At 37.0% G+C, this 20,489-nt stretch overlaps 1 protein-coding gene across 3 annotated transcripts in view; it reads right to left on the bottom strand.

Annotated features, from left to right (window-relative positions):
- The window catches only part of TRAPPC8 (trafficking protein particle complex subunit 8), a 54,826-nt gene that overhangs the window by 19,548 nt on the left and 14,789 nt on the right, over window positions 1–20,489 (bottom strand). For all 3 annotated transcript variants that reach the window (XM_074899027.1, XM_074899029.1, XM_074899028.1), the window contains 15 exons: window positions 20,382–20,469; window positions 18,700–18,947; window positions 17,033–17,148; window positions 15,583–15,733; window positions 14,191–14,291; window positions 12,603–12,708; window positions 11,024–11,155; window positions 8,729–8,953; window positions 7,571–7,679; window positions 6,633–6,827; window positions 6,333–6,463; window positions 5,219–5,293; window positions 4,390–4,516; window positions 3,168–3,325; window positions 1,913–2,355 (listed from right to left, as the gene is read on the bottom strand). In XM_074899027.1, coding sequence (XP_074755128.1) covers window positions 1,913–2,355; window positions 3,168–3,325; window positions 4,390–4,516; window positions 5,219–5,293; window positions 6,333–6,463; window positions 6,633–6,827; window positions 7,571–7,679; window positions 8,729–8,953; window positions 11,024–11,155; window positions 12,603–12,708; window positions 14,191–14,291; window positions 15,583–15,733; window positions 17,033–17,148; window positions 18,700–18,947; window positions 20,382–20,469 — 2,405 coding nt within the window. The remainder of the gene's footprint in view (window positions 1–1,912; window positions 2,356–3,167; window positions 3,326–4,389; window positions 4,517–5,218; window positions 5,294–6,332; window positions 6,464–6,632; window positions 6,828–7,570; window positions 7,680–8,728; window positions 8,954–11,023; window positions 11,156–12,602; window positions 12,709–14,190; window positions 14,292–15,582; window positions 15,734–17,032; window positions 17,149–18,699; window positions 18,948–20,381; window positions 20,470–20,489) is intronic.

Below are 20,489 nucleotides of genomic sequence, written 5' to 3'. Positions count from 1 at the left end.
AGGGGGACAAGTTTCCTATTCCTCCAGACTAGCTTAAAGCCACATGAAAAGTTAATTTTGGCATTTCAGAATCTACAAAAAAAATTAAACAAAGGGTACATTTACACAACTTTTAGTCTGATTTCAAGAATACGCTGCTGATCCACTCTTGACCATCATCAACTTACTCTGCTTTGGTTTACATTATGAAACAGTCTCACAGCACATGAACTTTGTTTCTTTCTCAGAACTAACCTGGAAAACAAGCTCCAGCCCCAAGCAGACATTCAGTCCTTATGACTAGAGCTCATCTGAAGTAGCTTTGCTTCCCACCATCATCCTGAACATGTATACTACAGAGACCAGGTGTACTGGTTTTGGCTGCAATAGTTAATTTTCTTCACAGTAGCTGCTAAGTGGCTATGTTTTGCATTTGTGCTGGAAACACACAGATGTTTTAGTTACTACTGAGCAGTGCTTACAGTGTCAAGCCCTTTTCTGCTTCTCACACCACCCCACCAGCGAGGAGGTTGGGGGTGCACAAGGAGTTGGGAGGAGACACAGCCAGAACAGCTGACCCCAACTGACCAAAGGGATATTCCATACTATATGACTTCATGCTCAGCAATAAAACTAGGGGGAAGAACAATGAAGGCAGGGCATTCAGAGTGATGGCACTTGTCTTCCCAAGTAACCATTACACATGATGGAGCAGGCCCTGCTTTCCTGGAGATGATTGCCAACGCAAAGTGAAATTCCTTGTTTGTTTTGCTTGCACAGGCAGCTTTTGCTTTACCTATTAAACTGTCTTAATCTCAACCCACCAGTTTTCTCACTTTTACTCTTCCAATTCTCTCCCCTATCAGACCGTGGAGGAGTGAAGGGACAGCTGTGCAGTGCTTACTTGCTGGCTGGTGTTAAACTACAACATCAGGTCCCCAGCCCTGATTGCAGATCTACTCCTAGTCTGTGCTGTTTCCTAAGGTGAGCAGAGACACAAATCCAGACAACACAGCTCCATTATAATTTTCTTTCCCAGTAAATTAGAAGTGTGTGACCAGTACTCTTAGTGGGCCAACAATCAAATCTACATGAAGCCTGTTGCAATTTTTCCCTCAGCTCTAGCTATAAACTGTAATAGCTATAAGGTAGCAATTTAAGAACAGTATTCGCATAAGCAAAAGACGATTAAAGAGACACTTATTTTCTGAAGTTGGCTGTTTGTAGATTGATACACTAAGGTTTCCTGAAGGTTGACCTCTTCACTTTCTGAACAAAGGCCTATTTACCCCAGAACCTTTGAAGATCAAGTTTCTCAAATAAAGTCACCTCATGAGCCTTCTTAGCCTTGGACACAGGTGGGACTTGAGAATAAGTAGCATACAAGTCAACTTACTACCTTCCAAGTAAAGTTCAAAGAAAGCAGTATTTGTTAGCCTGTGGTGTGAAACTTGATCTTTTGGTCCATCAAATGGACCAAAAGGGTCCAAGATGGACCACGACGGTCCGAAAAGGAACTATACCACAGCATGCAAGTCAAACTTGGTATTTAACCCCTCCAAAGAGAACAACTTTCATCATAATAAAATTACTAACCACATTTTCACTAACACTATCTTTTGTTCAAGCAGACAAGACTTTTGTTTATGACAAGCAGAAACAAGTGATGATTTTAACCCCATGCCTAAAATGTGCTTCCAGAGAAACTAAATACAGAGTTTGTATTAACAACAGTGATTTTAATTCCCCCTTTGATAGCAGTGTACGCTATACAATTTCATATGAAAATTAGGTCACAGTAGAAAAATTATCACTTAGAATAGCAGATAACAGGCCTCTTTTATATCATCACAGCAATCGAGAGAAACTTGGTGAGACTTACACCTATGCTTACAATGTGTCTAATGACAAAAAGAAGTAGCTAAAAACTTACCACATTTTTGAGTGTCTTTTAATACTTTCGTAGTAAAACAGAAAGTTAATTTCATGAACACCTTCTTCATCTGGTCCCCGTAACCACATTGGCAGCTGCACTGAAGCCCCAGGAAGAAGAACAGCATCAGGAAGCGGGACATGTATTACTTCAGGCTGGCCTCCTGTGCCAACCCCAAAGTCTACAGAAGAAGCTGAAGATAGCAGTGCTGTACGCACAGAGGTAGGATCTGTCACAACAGTCTTGTAAGCACTACAGTTTTCAGAAGCTGAAGGACTTAGTGGCGTTAGAACAGAAGTATTTCCACCAAAAGTAAAAAATTCTGGATGCTTGGACACAACCTTCAGTGCAGTGAGAGGACACTTGCTTACGTTCACAAATTCTACATATGCTTTCCGGATTTCTCCGCAGAGAAGCCCTGTAGGAAAATTTATAAAGAACACCTGTATGGGAGAGAACAGGAGAAAAAACCTGAACATTGAGCCAAGTTACAAATCTGCATGAGAACCAACAACAACTTAAATATATATTGCTCTCTACAGCTTCCTGAAGAGGGTAAGTGGAGAAGAAGGTGCTGATCACTTCTCCCTGGTATCCAGTGATAGTATGTGTGGGAATGGTTCAAAGCTACATCAGGGGAGGTTCAGACTGGACAGAAGGAAACATTTCTTTACAGAGAGAGTGGTTAAACACTGGAACAGGCTTCCTAGAGAGGTGGTCATTGCCCCAAGCATGTCAGTGTTTAAGAGGCATTTGGACAATGCCCTTAACACGGTTTAACTTTTGGTCAGCCCTCAATTGTTCAGGCAGTTGGACCAGTGAACACTGTTGGTCCCTTCCAATTGAAATGGTCTATTCAATAGATTGTTGTCATTAACCAGGTAGTCATACCATTTTAATAGCCCTAGTAAGGAAAACTACTGTGTTTTAATTAACTAACTTGGAACTATTCTAAATGAAGGGCAAGCAAACAGAAAAAAGTTTCTTTGCCTGTTCCTCCTCACCTTGAAATCTGGCTACAAAAGCTGTTGACAACTAAAATTCTAAAGGGAACATAACAATTTCAGAATGATATTAATATGAGGCTTCAAGTTTCACTTGAAAAAAAGCCACACAAGTTTGCAACTGACAGATCAGCAATTAACTGGAAAGATTCAGGCATTAACACAGTCTAAGACTTAATTTTTAGAATTACATTTATAAGCTCTGGATTCAGCTATTTGCTCAAAACCACCAATATAAAGTAGTTACATACCTCCAACAAAGGCATTTCGTCTGTAATAATAGGATCTAAACGTCGATCAGGTCCATATTTAATAGATGTTTTTTCCTCTTTTGTGTTATTAAGTCGAGGCCCTTGGATTTCTAAATCTTGTCGTCCTCTTACAGATAACCCATTGGAGACAAACTTTCCTGAAACAATTTAAAAAAAAAAAAAAAAAAAAATCAAACTTTTACAAGTAATTCCTAACTTTTTTCTGAGAATTGATTCAAAGCTCCCTACCCAATCTTAAAAATCATTAGGCACATCCAGTGTTCACTGATTAAGCAGCATCACTGACAAAAAAAACTACTCTAAAGCTTAATGTCACACAACACATTGCTACTGTGAGTTCAGACAGCTGGTTATCCACTGTTGTGGACTTACTCTGACCTTTTACTCTGACCTTTAATAGTTTGACAAATGGCAGGGGTGGGGGGTGAGGTGCGCACATAGAGCATGAAGGTGATGTATTTATTTCCTTTCCCAATTTCTGCCAAGCTGGAAAAAGTCACCCAACAGATTTTGATTTCCTTCAAAGACAAGCCACCACTCTCCAAATGTTTTTTATTCCAAAGGTTTCTAGTTCATAGACAGCTAAGCATGCTTATTTCTTTTAGACACTTTCAAACATGCTTTAATCCCCATTTCCTCCAACAACTAAGTTTTCCCTGTGAGTGAAAGTTTCAGTTGAATAACTCAAAGCAGATCAAGTAACATGCAATTAATAAGCCATTTATATGTTAATATAAAGGAAAGAGAACCAAAATAAATTTTTTTTAGCATCTTGACATTATCAGACAAATTTAAAATTTGGAAATCTATGCAAAGAACTACAGTGCAACATTTAGACAAAAGTTGAAAGCTAACAAAGCAAAAAAACCCAGAAGAACAGTGAATAGCAGAAGAGTCAGTGGAAGTTGTTACAGATTCAACATGGCATAGATGGAATATTTAAAGTCTGGGGTTTTTAATGGTTTCATAATTTCCACCAATTTAAAAAGAACAGTAAGTATGGGTTTGGCAGAGTTTACTTCCTCTCTCGTGGGATTCCTACAAGAGCCAATTTATTCTTCTCCTGTTCCAGTTGTTTCCCTTGTTTCTACATCCTTACCTTCCATCACGATAGTCAAACATTAAACACCAGAATTCAGTTCCACTCTGCCGAAGCAATGGCTCCCCCTTCCCAAGACACACAAGATGATTTTAGACTTACCTGTCTGTAATCCAATAGAAGGATCTATCCCATCTAATGTCACAGCACCCTGAACAGTGCCAAGATTATAAACGACTCCCAGAATATGTAGCTCCCCTGTTTGATGGGGAAAGAGCTTTAGTCTTGCCTGTGGAGATATGTTAAATTTTTGTTGTTGTTGCTACTAGAAAGAAGTATTATTACATTTAAATGTCAAATTACTAAAGACACTCACAGCCACATTTACTTTAGTCATGTCAGATGTTAACTGCATACAGTAACTACAAGTCATTTACTGGATTCAAAATTTCATATACACAGAATTTACAAAATCAGTCCACAGCTGAGATATGCATATTACATTAAGAAATAATCCTAAATTGTAACAAAAACTGACTTTACCAGACAAAGAATCACAGAACAGTTGAATTTGGAAAACACCTCTGAAAGTCATCTAGTCCAACTTGCCTTGCTCAAGCAGGGCCACACAGAGCTAGCCATAAAGGACCATGTCCAAATGGCTTTTAATATCTCCAAGGATGGAGACTCCACAATCTCTCTAGACAGCCTGCGCCCAAGTGCTCAGTAACCATCCCAGTAAAAAACAAACCAAAAAGCATTTCCTGATGTTCTGATGCAGTCTGTGTTTCAGTTTGTGCCCACTGCCTCTTGTCCTGTCACAATCTCCCTTCTGATATTTATACACACCCATGAGATCCAGAAGTTTCAGTACTTCACATATCAGTAATGTCTGCAAGTTTAGCGTTAAGGTCAGATCATAACAGGTCTGAACTCCACCCTTAAGTTCAACAATTAAAAGACTATTTTTAAAACAAAGTAGAGTACTTACCACTTTTGTCTCCTCGCTATTAATGAGAAATTCTGCTATTGCTTCAGTTCCTATCATATCATTATCACATGTTTCCTGAAAAGAAACAGCTTTTCAGATACTATTAACTCCTTGGGGGAAAAAAAAAGTGCCATAAATATTATTTCCCACACCTTTCCTGAAGCGTACAAGGAAAAATGAATTTTAAACTGCAGACAGTTAGGACCAGCAGGCACTGTATGCCCCGTTTCTCAGGCTTTCTGAAATAAAGCAGCAGCTAGAGAGCTCAGCAAACATTTATGTAAGAGAAATTTAAGATTTATCACTGTAAAGTGGAACGATTCCCAATCAATTTCACTGATACTCACAGAAGCATTTATCATATCATTAAAGTAGCAGTTCAGACGAGAAGGGAAAGCGTATGGTAATCCTTAAGACTTAGCTATATGAAGCCATGTTTACAACTCCGGCAAACACTTACAACACCTTTAGAAATCACTAAGTTTCAAATGCTCTTGGCCAGGAAACCAGATTATTAAGGATTTTACTATAATATTCAATATTAGAACATATTAGAACTTTAAAAACATGAACACAAGAACAGTCCTTCAGCAGAAAGTTTTGACATTACTAGTTCAAGCGTTTAATTAAACAGCAGGAAGTATTCAAAACATTTTTAATAAATGTTCATTTTTCTTCTAATTGAGATATGAAGATGTTCCTTTATCATACCAGCACAGCTTTTCAGAAGACACATTTCACTATATACAATAGCTCCAGTGAGAAAAAGGTATTTGACAATATACCTATTGACACTGCAAGTAATTTCTGCTGGTCAAGGCCAGTGAGACTCAAAATAGATGTACTTCACATACAATGAAACGTTGGAGGTATTTTGCTTTGCATTAAGCTTTACAATACTCATTACAGTAATGTTTGTTAACTTGGCTGTGTGCCCTATGGATCTGGAAAATCTAAACAATGCAAAAAGAAATTCAGTAGCTACTTTTTTTTTTTTCCAATTTACAGTTAAACCAATAGTTTTCACACTACAGAACTTTGAAAACTTTATATATACACTCTGTAACTGTAGCTATTTGGTTTTGGTTGAAAAAAAGGATCAAGCTTTCCTTACCGGCTCTTTTGTTTCTCCATCATGCTTTGCATTGAAGTCTTTAGGTTGAAACTTCCACAGCAATGAAAGGTCAGTCAAAAGAAGTGGAACTTTCAGAGGGTTTCGGAAGGACACTTCTACAGTTATTGGTTCTGTTAAAAAAAGTTCAAGAAAACAATTACAACAGGCTATCCCCACCACAATCTGAAGTTCCACCTAACTCAAAGCACAAGAATGTTGGTTCAAACCTACAACACAGGAAATACTGGACATATTCATCTAGCTCACTTTATTTCTGAAGTGTATAAATCTTAATTTTACCTTCTATTACAGCAAGTGGAAATCTGGAGTTATCCGAGTAGCGATTTAAACAGAACTGTGTTGGTTGAAAGTTTGAAGGGATTATTCCTTTATTTATCACAGAAACAACCTGTTCCTCAAGTTCCTTCCACTGTTGTGATGATTCCGAGTCATACTCCTGATCCAGACTTACATGTGTAGCTGCCTGCTTTTCACCTAGTACGAGGAAATCAATCTTAGAAGATGACAACAGTAGCATGTAACAGTTGCAACAGAGGGCTGCACCAGCAATTTGGTAAGTATTGTTAAAAAACTGAAAATTCTCAGTCACTGTCACTTTTATGTTACAATTGATTTAAGGCAGTGAATTGCAAGACATTTTCTAATACACACATAAGACAATATTGAGGATAATTTAAGTATACTTCTATTTGCAAATTGTGGAATTCCAAGATTTTAGCATGCTACATAGTATACTCAGCTTACAAATTATTTTTATTTTAATGACAGACTACAACCCCACGGTACAGCCTTGGTTCACATATGAATTTCTTCTCAGCATACTCTACAATCAGGAATCAGTGTTTCAAACATTTCATCCAAGAGAAAGTTAACTGTAAAGCTAATTTCTACTATTGGCACTAGCATCTACCATTTGCTAAAACATTAATAATCCCTTTCATGAAGCTCATTTCAGACTTACACTGAAGCTTTCCAACTATGAAAAATAGTGGAAGTCAGAACATCTGCATATGCAGACTTCATATTTACACAGGAAGTTTGAAAACATCTAGTGAGTAGATACTAAACTTAAGTTTTTCTTTTGAAACCTTAACAAGTGAGCATATTATATTAGTTTTATATAATGATAGATTTTTTTTTTAAATGACACCAACTCTTGCATATATTTTGGCTCCGTAAATAAGGAACTTCAATCTTTTTATATAAAATTCTCTAACCTTCTGCTGGTCTTCGATCATGCCCAAAGAAAACACGGGTTGCTGAGCTGTTAATATATGGTAAAGGAAGCTGTGGTAAGGGACCATCAGGTGATAGCTGGGTTACATTCTGAAGCAAAGGAAGAAAACAGTGTCATGCCATTATGTAAATACATTATGTCCATGCTGTACATTACCAGTGATTGAATGGTAAGGAAGCCAAGTTATAAGCATTCAATGTCTGAACAAGTAGTATTTTTAAGACAGAATGAATCATTTCAATTAACTGTTTTGATAGTTTCTTCTGCTTTCACAGTCTGATGTAGTATTATTTTCTTCAGTAAGGGTTTAAAGTTCGTGAAAGCATTATGGAAAAAGGAGAATAATGATTTTAATCCAGCACTCTAATTGCTATTACAACCGCCTGGCTGTTACAAGCTTTATTTGATGCAAAGCTTGACTCTAACTCATAATGTGATAAACTATGTTTACTACACCATTGCCATTATACAAGACCCTCACCACAGATGAGCTGTGGATTCAAACACCAGTTTACTGTAACTTAGCAAACACAGAAATTCTGTCTACAAGCTTTAAAATACAGTAACTAACTACACAGCTGCAAGTTGTGTGGTGATAGACACTAAACATCCCACAATGTACATGGTTTACTACAATCCAGAATCACTCACAAACTTACAGCCAACAATGAGGCACTTGAACTATAAAACCCCATATTAAACAGTAAAATTCACTTCAACATGAATGGGAAGTATTTTATAGTACCAAGAAAATGTTTAATAAAGACTAGGTAGCTCTGTCACCTTATCAAAAGCCTTAAAAAAAATTTTATAATTTCATCAAACCAAAAAAGAAAAATCAAACCACTTCCTCTAAAAGAAACTGATCACAAGCTGCAATTCAGCCATGACCCTCAAAAGGAAGAGCTCATTTAACTGTAATAAAAATAAAGTCACACTAATACCCATCAGTGGGAGTACATTAATACACACACAAGATGCAGCATATTTGTTTTTTTGAAGTTTAAATTAAAAATTAACACATCAACTAGATAAAAAAAAACAACCCTGGAACAAAGCAAGTATGCCAGAATCATTCCATGACTTAATAGAAAATTACTGATTACTCAAGGAATGAAGACAATGAAAAGTCATGTACCTTATAGACATAAAGATACTCTCTTAAAAAAGCTCCTTGCTGAGCTGGAGGTTGTTTACTATCATTGATCAAAATATGCCTGAAGGCAGACACAGCATTGTCAAGCTGACGAAGTGTAAAGGACTGGCGACCAATCGTGAAGTTAATATGGTCTTCTGCAAGAGACCAGCCTTTCCCTTTGTAAACCTGCATGGCTTGACAGTAGCAACGTAAGGCATGTTTTTTCTGAAAGAAAAACCAAAAAAGTTAATTTCCCAAATAATCCCATTAACCACTCGTTGTAATTGTAATATAAGGAAGATTGAATAGAAAGTCACAGTTACTGATGTTTTTACCATAACCCCCCACTATGCTAAGTGTAACGTTTACAGAACTACGCCTCATAACATCTGGTCAACATTAAACTAAGCACATAAGTGATGGTTCCTACAGTACAGAGCTTAGCCTGCAGACTGAGTTTCAAAGACTAGTGTAACAGGTAGTAAGTTAGAAAAGCAGATAACACCAGAAGACTACTAAAATGGTGTTCTGTGTTGCTTTAGGACTGACTGCTAAGGTCTACAGAGTACTGCCAAACCTCAGGAAATAAACCAGATTTAACACATTTAATTTCAGTTCTCTAGCTGAACTTTCAGTGTGACACTCCCAGTCAATTGTTCTTCAGTAGACACACTTGGGACAAAAATCCATGCCAAGCAAGCCAACAGAACACTGCCCTACAGTACATACAAGAAAAAAATATCAATTGCATCAGCCATTGGAAGATAGATGCTTAGCTCCCAATCAGCTCCAGTTCCTTTCCTGTACATACATCAGGACCTGGGCATTAAGTCCCAAGTCTAGGTATTGAACATATGCATAGGTATTCACTGTACAGGCAAGTCTCAGCTCCTAAAAAAAGGGAACAACATTCCCTTATTTACAGCAGTAATGGGAAAAATCTAAGATATGTTCAAATTGGTGTGGTGATGACAGCAGAGTACAAGAAGCAAATCTTTAACAACAGCAGATATTACTGACACTTTAAAATACTGTATTACAGTATGCAGCTGTACTTCTCTTCAGTAGCATTTAATACTTCTGTGCCTCTAAGGATATGGAAAAAAAATAACCTACATTTACTGTAATACTAAAAATGCAGAAACCAGAATCCCTACAAGAATTAGACACAAACAACAAGAGAGTGAGTTGTTCCATAAAGACAAAAGTCAAAGCATTACAAAATGCATGCACTTTTCCAGGCAAAGGAGTGAGATATAAAAGAATAAAGAAAAAAGCTTCAATCAGTTGCTCCCTGTCAGTACTGTATTGTCATAACAATAGACAGGGAAACTACTGCATGAAGAAAACAAAAGAGAAGGAAGGAAATACTCCTACTATTCTTCACATCTGTGATTTTAAATACAGAAGCTGAGAATACAACAATACTTTATTTGGTCCTTACCAGGATTCTAAAAGTAAGATTGAGTGAGGTGGAAGAAACACCCCCAAGACTACAGGGCTTTGTTTCAAACAATTCTGATGCCTGGGTTTTACTGTATTATTGATTTGCAGTACAAACTTATTTCTATCACAGGTTTGCAACAATAAACTGAAATTGACTGTATTCAAGGACAGCCCCATAACTGAACTCTGGTGGCTAACTTCAGCAGGAATCAAGCACAAGCTATCTTTAGAGAGTCCATCCCACAGATGAGGCAGTAATAAAGCACACAAATCCAAAAAACTTCCAAGTTTGTTTACCACACTTAGAGCTGCCTGCACAGGAATGTGAATGGTAATGAAACCAATCTGATTTGTATTGGCTTATTACCACTTAAGTCTAAGCAGCCATAAAGAAATGCTTTAGTTTGTCTTGTAGTAACTGTCCACAGAACTGCACCTCCACTAAAAACCATGTGGTTAAGGCACCAGGAAAACCAGGTATCTAAATCTTGCTATTATTCTAATAAATGAAGAGTTTAACAAATCCTTAACTCCTGCAACTCACTCTTATCTCAAGAATAAAAAAAAATACTCCCCTACCCAAATAAAAAGCCTTCTATTTCAGTGTACATAAACTCGAGACCCAGAAATGAAAACATGTCAATGACCTTAGGCATTACTTAAATACAAAAGCAGAAGACTAAGCTGATCAATGCAGAAGTCATTTTCAGAACATCACAGAACTGAGTATTTCTGACACAAAAGTGTCAAAAGCTAAGCATCTTTTTCCAGACCTAAATGACACATTTAACATGTTTTTCAAAGTATCAAATATACGGCATATTTTCCATGTAGAAAGATAACACTTACCTGGCCTGCTTTACTAAACCTATGGCCAGCCAATATCATATGAAATGCAAACTTTCTGACCATGGGACTTTTCATGTTTATAAAGCAATGGGCTGCCTGCTCCAACAGAAGTGCACTGCGAAGGTCTGAATCCTATTTAAAAGTAAAAAGGAGAATTAGCCTCAAAGTTGAATACAAACATAAAGATAACATTGGCCTTGTTTTAATGCTAAAACAGGGACAGTCAGCTCTAACAGTGCTGTGAAGTTGAAGATTTTTTTATACACAAACATTCTATGTGGTGCATATAAAAGAAAAGTATTTTTCACTTTGTAATATGTATGGTATGACAAAAGTAGTAGTTTCTGCTTTTTCAGTTACTCAGGCTATGGTTTCTAACATTTACCATTACCTGTGAAGCACCCTGCTATTTCCCCCCCCTCCTCTCCCTGCAGACTTTTTTTTTATTTCTAGCCGTAAAATAAGAGCTTTAATAGGATGAAGGAAAAATGGAGCAACGGAACTTCACAAGAACAAGGATTATTTCTTAATAATGTACAATTTCTTATTATTAACCCCTTCTCATGCCAAGACACAGTTATATTACTTTAAGCAATAAGAATACAATTGACTGGATTTTACCACAATTGAACTACATGCTATCAGTCATGTCCAGTTATATGTCTGGACCGCAAATATACTCTGAGACACCTACAGAGTAGTGAAAGTTTTCCTCGCAATTGCCAGAAGGCACCACAAGCACGCTACATATAATTTTAAGTTGTAAAATGATTGTCTGTGGCCAATAGTATTTCAATTCCCTGCTTAAATAACTTATGTTGCTCACAAATTTTGGCAGCAAGCTTAAGTTGAAAGGGCAAGAATGAAGCTCAAAAGACACTTGAGGAGAAACTTACAGAACTAAACAAATTTATTCATTGCTTAACCTGTCCCAGGAAAAGTCTCAAAAGCATTACATTTGGTGCAGCTGGTCACAAAGCCAGAACTAACTGTTAAGACTTTCTTCCAAGCTACACAGAAGATGATATACTATTACTGGTATTACATTTGTTTCACTCCTTTTCAAATCAAGACACTTTCAGCTGTTAGAGGCTGATTCCATGCTTAATTTCCACCAATTAATATTACAGAAGTGTTCAGACTAGCTTTCACTTACACAGTAAGATTCTAATTATTTATAACAGCTGAACTACAGTACCTTAAGTTACTTAAACTATAGAGAACTTCTGATTATATGTGGCATAGTATACAGTGTAGCTCTGGCAAGCCACGCTAATACTTTTAACCCATAAATTCTCAAGCAAATGTCAAAGAAGGTTAGTTATAAAGCCAAAGATAACGAATGCACATTTAGCATGTTCAAAAAAAGCATGTCACTTGACTAGAAAGAAAAACAAACAACCGTACTAGTTTCTTCACTTGCAGTGTAAACAGAGTTTTCTTCATGCTTTATACCAGCTCATTTCCTACCTTTGGCTAGAAAATATTATAGGACAAGAATCAGAACGTAACCTCAAAGTGCTTGGTTAAGTAAACAGGGGGAAGGCAAGAGTAGAAACAGCTACTAAGTGTGTTTTACCTCACTGGTTAAACGAATCAGAAGAGCAGCTGCCTCTGAATATTTGCTTTGACTTTTTAAGATTTCAGCACTAAGCAGCACACAGCGTTCAGCCAGAACCATGTTCCTAAAGCAAAAACAAGTGTATTAATAAATATTTATCAAAACAAACCATGGAAAACTTTTCACCTCAAATCTGACAAATTTTCTCCATATCACAGACTGATGTTGCTTATCCTTCTTAAAGTATATGAAAGTTCATCCCCTGCGAAACAACTGCATACAGATTGACACATTAAGTGTCCTATCCTACTATAATAGCAGTTTGTCAAAAGTCAAATCTAAAGAGCGTTTTTGAGGACAGTACTTTATTTATAAAAATATCAACTAAAATTATCCAACCAACTAAATGATCTGATAAGCAAGAAGTCCAACAGTCTGAAACAAGTTGTGCCGGGTTGACCTTGGTGTGTAGCAGGTGCCCATCAAGCTGCTCTATCACACCTCCTCTCCTCAGCAAGACAGGGGGAGAAAAGCAGATTAAAAAGCTCATGTGCTGAGCTAAGGACAAGGAGATCACTCCCCAGTTACAGTCACAGGCTGGGAAAGATTTCGTTTATTGCCAATTAATAACAGAACAGCACAGTGATAAATAAAAACAACACTAAAACACCTTCCTCTGACTCCTTCCAAGGATCAACTTCCCTCCGAACTCTTCTACCTACTCCTCCACAAACACACACACACACCCCTGAAGTGACACAGGGGGACTCATAAAAGGAGTTGTGGTCAGTTCATAAGATTTCATCTCTGATGCTCCTTCCTCCTCACTCTCTTCCCCTGCTCTGACATGGGGTCCCTCCCACAGATAACAGTTCTTCAGGAATTGCTCTAGCATAGGTCCTTTCCATGGGGTACAGCCCTTCAGGAACAGACTGGTCCAGTGTGGGTTCTGCCAGGAATCCACACTGGTGTAGGCTTTCCACAGGCCACAGCTTCCTTCAGGACACATCTGCAGGCTCTGGCCTTGGGTCCTCCACAGGCTGCAGTGTGGATCCCTGCTCCACTCTGGTCCTCCACGGGCTGCAGGGGGACAACCTGCTTCACCAGAGTCTTCTCCACAGGCTGCAGGGAAGCACCTCCTCCCCCTCCTTACTCACTGATCTTGGTGTCTGCAGGGCTGTTTCTCTCATTTTCTCACACCTCTCTCATGGCTGCTGTGCAGCAATTTTTACCCTTTAAGTATGTTATCACAGAGGCACCACCAGCATTGCTGACAGGCTCAGCCTTGGCCAACAGCAAGTCCATTTTGGAGCTGGGTGAAAAGTGACTCTGTCCAACAAGGGGGCACTTCACAGAAGCCATCGCTGCAGCCACCCCAATACCAAAATCTTACCAATTAATTCCAATACACAAGTTCAATAAACACTCTTAGGAACAGCACAGACTCCCTTCCATGTTATCTCCTAGATAAACATATCTTACTCTTGACTAAAAGATCACAGAATGATGATTTTTTTCATCTGGCACTATCACTGTGCAGAGGAAGAAAGTTAAGCCACCAGGTCTTTCAACTTTCATTGGATCACTATGAAAGTAAACAACATACTTGCAGATATCTCGGTAAGTCTGAATTGCTGTTTCCATATAATGAGCAGGATATGGCCTAGGAGCTCCAGGCTGAAGGAAAGCTGATACTGCTGCCATTTCCTACAAGAGAAATTCGATGCTGTCAATGTAGTTTTTTCAACAAATTGTAAACCTGAACATGCTGAGGAACATGTTTCAACAGCTACTAGTTCAAGATCCTCATCTAATCAGTTGCTAGCACATGACACTGATAAAAGGTTTAATGCAATGGCTTGTTTATGTCTCTGCTTGTAATGAACCAGACAGTAGCAAGAGAATTATACACACTCACAGAAGTGTTTTCAGTTGATGGTACCCTCAACACCATGCAGAAACATTGATTCAGTACTGCTTTACAAATCCAAGAGATAATTTCCTACTGCAGGAAAAAAGTCTTTCTGATCAAGTAGCACTACCATCTATTTTAAGATAAGGACCTTCTCCCATTTTGATTAAATGAAGTTAAAATCTCAGCTTCCAAGGAGACTCTAGTAAATATGCACTCTGAAATTTTACTTCTTCCCTTATGGAGTGAAGGTAAGATAGAAAGTTTTTCTGAAGTAAAGACTAAGACTTGTAGGTTGCAAAAATTCATAATTAAGACCTCAACAAACCATTCATCCAGAAATTAAGATAACTTTTCAGATTATCCAAATGCAGAACAACTGTCTATACTTCAAAAATACACAGCAAATGTAAAGGTTTTACATCAAGATGGGACAGTGTACAAGAATGCTTCCATAGCTCTACAAAGTAAAGTTTCAAATATTATCAAGTTAACTAAACGGAAGTCTACAAAACATAGCTTCTAAAAATTGTTAAAAAAAGCTTATTTTTCCCCAGTGTTCTCATTTATCTTGTTGAAAATTATTTTAGCCATGTATACCTTCAATCTCAAGAGAACTTAATGAATGATTATGCATTTACAGTGAATTTCCATAGTGGCATACTCAAACTATATCTCTCAAGGGTCTTAAAAAAAAAATGGTACAATACCATATTTAGAGTGACATAGTCTTGACTTCCTGGCAAGTATTTTGCCAAAGTTTAAGAGATACTACACAATTATTTCACGCTTGTTTGAGTTATCAGACTACAAGTTTAAAGATCCATTTTGCTGGAGGTTGCATTCTAGGTATTTTCTCTTTCCATATGTCACATTTTAAGAATTAACTCTTCCGGGTTTTTTCACACCTTTATTCCTTAGCAGATCACAGAACACTTTCAAATTTGCTAAAGATATGCACTAAATTTGGCAAGACCCTTATAAATTTGGAGGTGGAGGGAAGAGACTGCATTTTGTTACCTTATACAAAAATTAGAGATCATTAGGAAAAGTTCACAGAACATTTATGTTATGTGAAGTACCAACCAGTGCTCCAGCTGCATAAAGCATTGCCTGATCATTTAAGAAGTCTTTCTTTGCTGTATGGTAACAGCTATATGCAAGTTCATAGTGTTGCACCAAAAAGCACAAGTCTGCCATTTTCCGGATTTGAAGCTCTGGTGCTTCTGGTGGATACCTATAAACACAAATATTTAAATTCAAAGTCATAATTATAGTAAATAGAGCAAGACATGCTCTATAAAGTCATCACCTGTCATCTTAATTTCTATTCACAAAGTATAAATAAAAACTGCACTGCCTCATCTGTACCCAAAAAACAGCTAAGAAAAGTGAAGCTGCTTCCTTTCTGCACATGTAACTTGTAACTAATGTTCCAGTAACATTCAAAGCAAACATTCCTCTTAGCCAAGAAATACTGAAAAAGAAATGTGGCTATCACTGAAACTGCTCAATAAGATTAACTGTTAGAGCTACAGGGAGTTATATGAAAAGAAAGAAAAGACTTTTGACTTCACCTAGCTGTAGATATTTCTCCCCATTTCTCATGAAGAAAAAAAAAACATTAAAAACTATGCTTTATACCAAAAAAATGGTCAAGTTCCTGTCCTCTGCAAGCATCAGCCTAACTTTGGTTAGTCCAATATACATGAATCACTTCAGTGACGATGAAATACATTTTCATAAACACTTGTTAGTCAAACTTTGTAGGAAGCCAGCCATGCTTAGAAGTTCAATACAGAAAACTGAAGTCAACCACATTTTGATTATGAATCCAAAGACACACAACATACAAATTTAGAACCATACATAAGTGTCAGGGACATTAACTCTGGCTAGGTAGTGTCCAAGAACTATTTAGACTTCTACAGTTAAGGTAAGACAGTTGAAGAGAATGCTTTTCATTATTATACATCCTCATTCATAGATAGAGGTTACAAAGCATACAGAACTAATATTCTGGTAAAATTTAAAAACTGGTTTTAGTGTAAAATACAGGTGCAAAGAGTATGAAATCCCCCTTAATTTAGCTCTCACACTTGCAAAAGCAATATACTCAACTGTAGTAAATTACATAGTTACACAAACTAAAACACCTATGCATGGTGTTTAGTTTAAATAAGAAAAACCTTGTACTAATTTTAAAAAAATCCCTTGCAGCAGACTATAGCTTCTTTTTATTAGTATTACTCAAAAATGTACATTCTTTGTAACTTAAAAAGCTTCACTATAAATATAGCAGGAAGATGGCTCTGTAAACAGTTTATCTCCTTTTTCTTTAAGTTCTGCTACTCCTTTATTGTACACATTTAGGCACAGTACTTTTCATTATTTCTCCAATTAAAGTCTTTTACAATACTGCTGATTTAGTTCACTTTGCAGAATGCCATCAAATAAACACAGGCTTCCCCTACCCCCCCAAAAAAAGAGGTACATTTTCGGTTTAGATCTGAAGGTAAGGACTGAAATTACTTACAGCAAACCAGAAGTATTCTTCAGTTCATTTATACTTTTCTCTGGAACCTTGCTGCCACTAAACCATTTTTTAGTAGCAGAAAACAGCGATCGACTCAAGCCCTTCCTGGATATTAACTGTAAAAAGACAATGAATTAGAGCACTACATTGCAAGAGATGTACTAAAACAAGTTAAACTCATAAAAACACAAGCTTCATTAAGGCTTCTTAAATTCCTTTTTTTCCATAAAACAGAAATAAACAATAAAATAACCAAGAGCACATTCCTTGAGAATGAATCACTGACTCTGAGACAGAAGTTGCTATTCATACATTTATTCTACTTCAGATAACTGAGGTTCAGTATTGTTGCTGTAAACTGTAGACATCTCAATCCTAAAAACTGAAACATTTGATATATGTTTGAAATCTAACAGAATATCTAATTTCTAAAATCTAAAATAAGTACATACTTCAAGAGAGAACATTCTCACTGTCACTACCCACATAAAATATTACATTGCGAACACTGATTTCAAGTGTCAAGTGTCCTAGTCACACCTGCAAGCAAGGTTACACAACTTCATTCTTTTAGATAATTTCCACTAATGAGGAAACTTCCACAGGGAATTACCATTCGTAAGATCTAAGGTAAACTACATCTCTTTTTAAAGATAATTTTGCAGTTGTAACATTATGCTTTTCATACCACAACCAGAAACATATTACTATATTCCTAATGGTAAGGCTGCTTGCTACACTTTATGTATGCACTTTGTTCATGTTTCTTCATAAAGTTTTCCAAGCCTAAATATGATCAGCACATACAAAGTCACAAAAGTCAATTCAGGGAGAGACTGTTCCTTACAGTGTATGATACTTAATATCAAAACCCCTTATATACTTAAAACTATAAACTGAATGGACAGTTCAGTCAAAATAGAGTTCAGATCACTGATATATGGGTCCAAGTCTAATGCTAAATACAGTCATTTGATGGATTGACTAACATTAATACAATCTCTCCAGCTGTTTAAGACCATATAGAAGTGAAGCACCTATAAAAGAAAGGTTTTTACTGTGATGGAAATTACTTGAATTCATGTCCTGGACTAAACATGGACTTGATATTAACTACTACATTTCCAAAAAAATCCTAGTTTGAGAGAAAGCTATTCTCAGCAAAAACTGCTGAGATCAAACCAGACTTGCATGATTTAGTGTGTCCACGCATTTCCCCCCCTGTCAAGAAGTAGCAATTTAAGTATTCAGCTTTTTGCAGACAATTATTGATGAAAACACATTTCTCAACCTTAGTTATGCACTCTAATGTTGAAACACAGAAAGTACATTTTGCTTCCTGTGCCAGAATTGTCCAAAAGCATAAAACATCAAGATTTTAGGAGCAAGAACAGATATCCCTGATAACAGTTCAGACAGGCTTTCACCACGAAGCCACCTTGCACTGAGGCTCTGTTGATACAAATTGGGGTTTGTTTTCTTTTAAAAGACAAATTGAGCAAAAATGATAGCTTCGGCTATTTCTCTTAAATTTACTTTAGCTTTCAATAGGATCATTGAATTATTAGATACAGAAAGAAGTAATAATTTGAAAACCAATTTTTGGATACCTGGATTTCTACCCCAACTGTTCTTTCTTATTATGGCACATTTAAGAGTAAACTGACCTGATCATTAAGTTGCCGAATTGTCTTCTCTATATGTGGCAAAAGTCCCCTAAATGTGAATTCCTGTATGAACTGTCTAATTCGATCGTGATCTGTGAGTGTTAAACAAGCACCATGAGGCGTTCCAGAACTTGATTTCTTTGAATCTTGTAATGATGCAGTAGCCTTCATGTAATCAGTGCTATCCAAACTGCCACTGAGATGATCCAGTTGAAGGGGGTGAGTCTTAAAGTTATTTGATAGGCCATCTATTGAAAGATTGAAACAAAAACCCCAGTAAGTATAAAGTTAATTAAACATTTTTTGTTTCAAATGTCATTTTTATTAAAGTTCTTCTTACTCAGAACTCTATTAAACAAAGCTATTCACCGATTATTTTGCACTACAGATCAGTGCTGAGCAGACAGCAGTAAAGCACTACCTGACATCCCTCCTGACATTCTTCAGAAGGCTCGGGGAATCTCAGGAACTACAACATGGCTAAGCACGTATATTTTTGGTTCTTGAGTACAGTGCAAAGTATCCCCAAGTATGCTGACTAGTATCAACAACAGTGAAGGAAAACTTAAAACCTTAACATCAAATATTCATGAAAAGTTGGAAATGCAGCAATTTCTACAATGGCTCCATTGGATCCATTCACTCTTTGCTGTTTATGTTTTCAGGTTAAAAAAAATAAACTCATGTTCCATGCCCTTCTGAGCAATCATGACATAAAACAACCTCCTCTGAAGTCCTCTTAGTTCAGCAAGAAGGACTAGCTGGCTATCCAAACTAGACCAAGAAACCATTTCGCTCTAATACTTACTTCTCTTACATAGAAAAGAAATAATAAATAGGAGAATTGGCTTGCTTTATCTGGCCCTACCTACCACTGCGCAAAGCTGAGCTGTGAAGTAAATCCTTGATGGATTTTACTCAGGAAATGTAAAGCTCAGTATGTCAAGTTCAAACACCAGCAGACTACACCTGGGCTGTAAAGCCCTAGAAACATGTTTTGTTATGCAACTGCAAGCTCTCCTACATGCACTGGGTCTCCTCATGCCTTTCAAGTCAAGTATGAAGGGTCTGGACCAAGTCAGGCCAGACAGTGTGGAGTACCTCCACTTCTTCCCTATTTGATGATGCTTCTCATCTGAATCCTACACAGCTGCCTTAAAAATTTTTAAAAGGCCATGCATTAATTTGCACTCAATTTCATTTACTGTCCTCTGTCATCCACAAGCTCAACTGCAAGGTAAGTTCTTCCAGCCAACTTACAAATTAAGTCACTACTCCATTATTTTCAGATTTAAAACCAAAACAAGGACAAAACACCCACCTCAGCTTCCAAGCTACAGAGTACACTAACCATAACTTTTATTATGATGAAAATTAACCATTTAACGCCACGTTATTTTCTACTGTCAAGAGTTTGCAGACAATATGCTTAATCTTTCAGAAGATGTGCCCAATACATCAATAGCCATCTCATTAAAGATACATCTACCAATTACCACCAATCCAGTAGATCAGCACCACAGCGCTTTAATTTGTGGACACCAGGTTACATTACCTTTGAGCATTTAGAAAATCATTACTTTGAATTCCCTTACAAATCACTCAAGTGATTAATGTCCAAGACATGAGACAGCTGTATAAATGCTACTATATCAATGTTTTGTTAGAAGTTATAAAAATACCTTTAATTTCACTGTCTAAGCCATCTGATATCAAGTGATCAGTATTCTTGCTTGAAATGACAGTATAAGGATAATCTTCATAGCAATCCTACCAGAAAAAAAAGTAGT

Source organism: Athene noctua, chromosome 2 (genome assembly GCF_965140245.1).
Source record: "Athene noctua chromosome 2, bAthNoc1.hap1.1, whole genome shotgun sequence".
In the NCBI taxonomy this organism is placed as follows: domain Eukaryota; kingdom Metazoa; phylum Chordata; class Aves; order Strigiformes; family Strigidae; genus Athene; species Athene noctua.
Note: the sequence above shows the minus strand (reverse complement) of the source record. Positions and strands in the feature narration are given on the sequence as shown.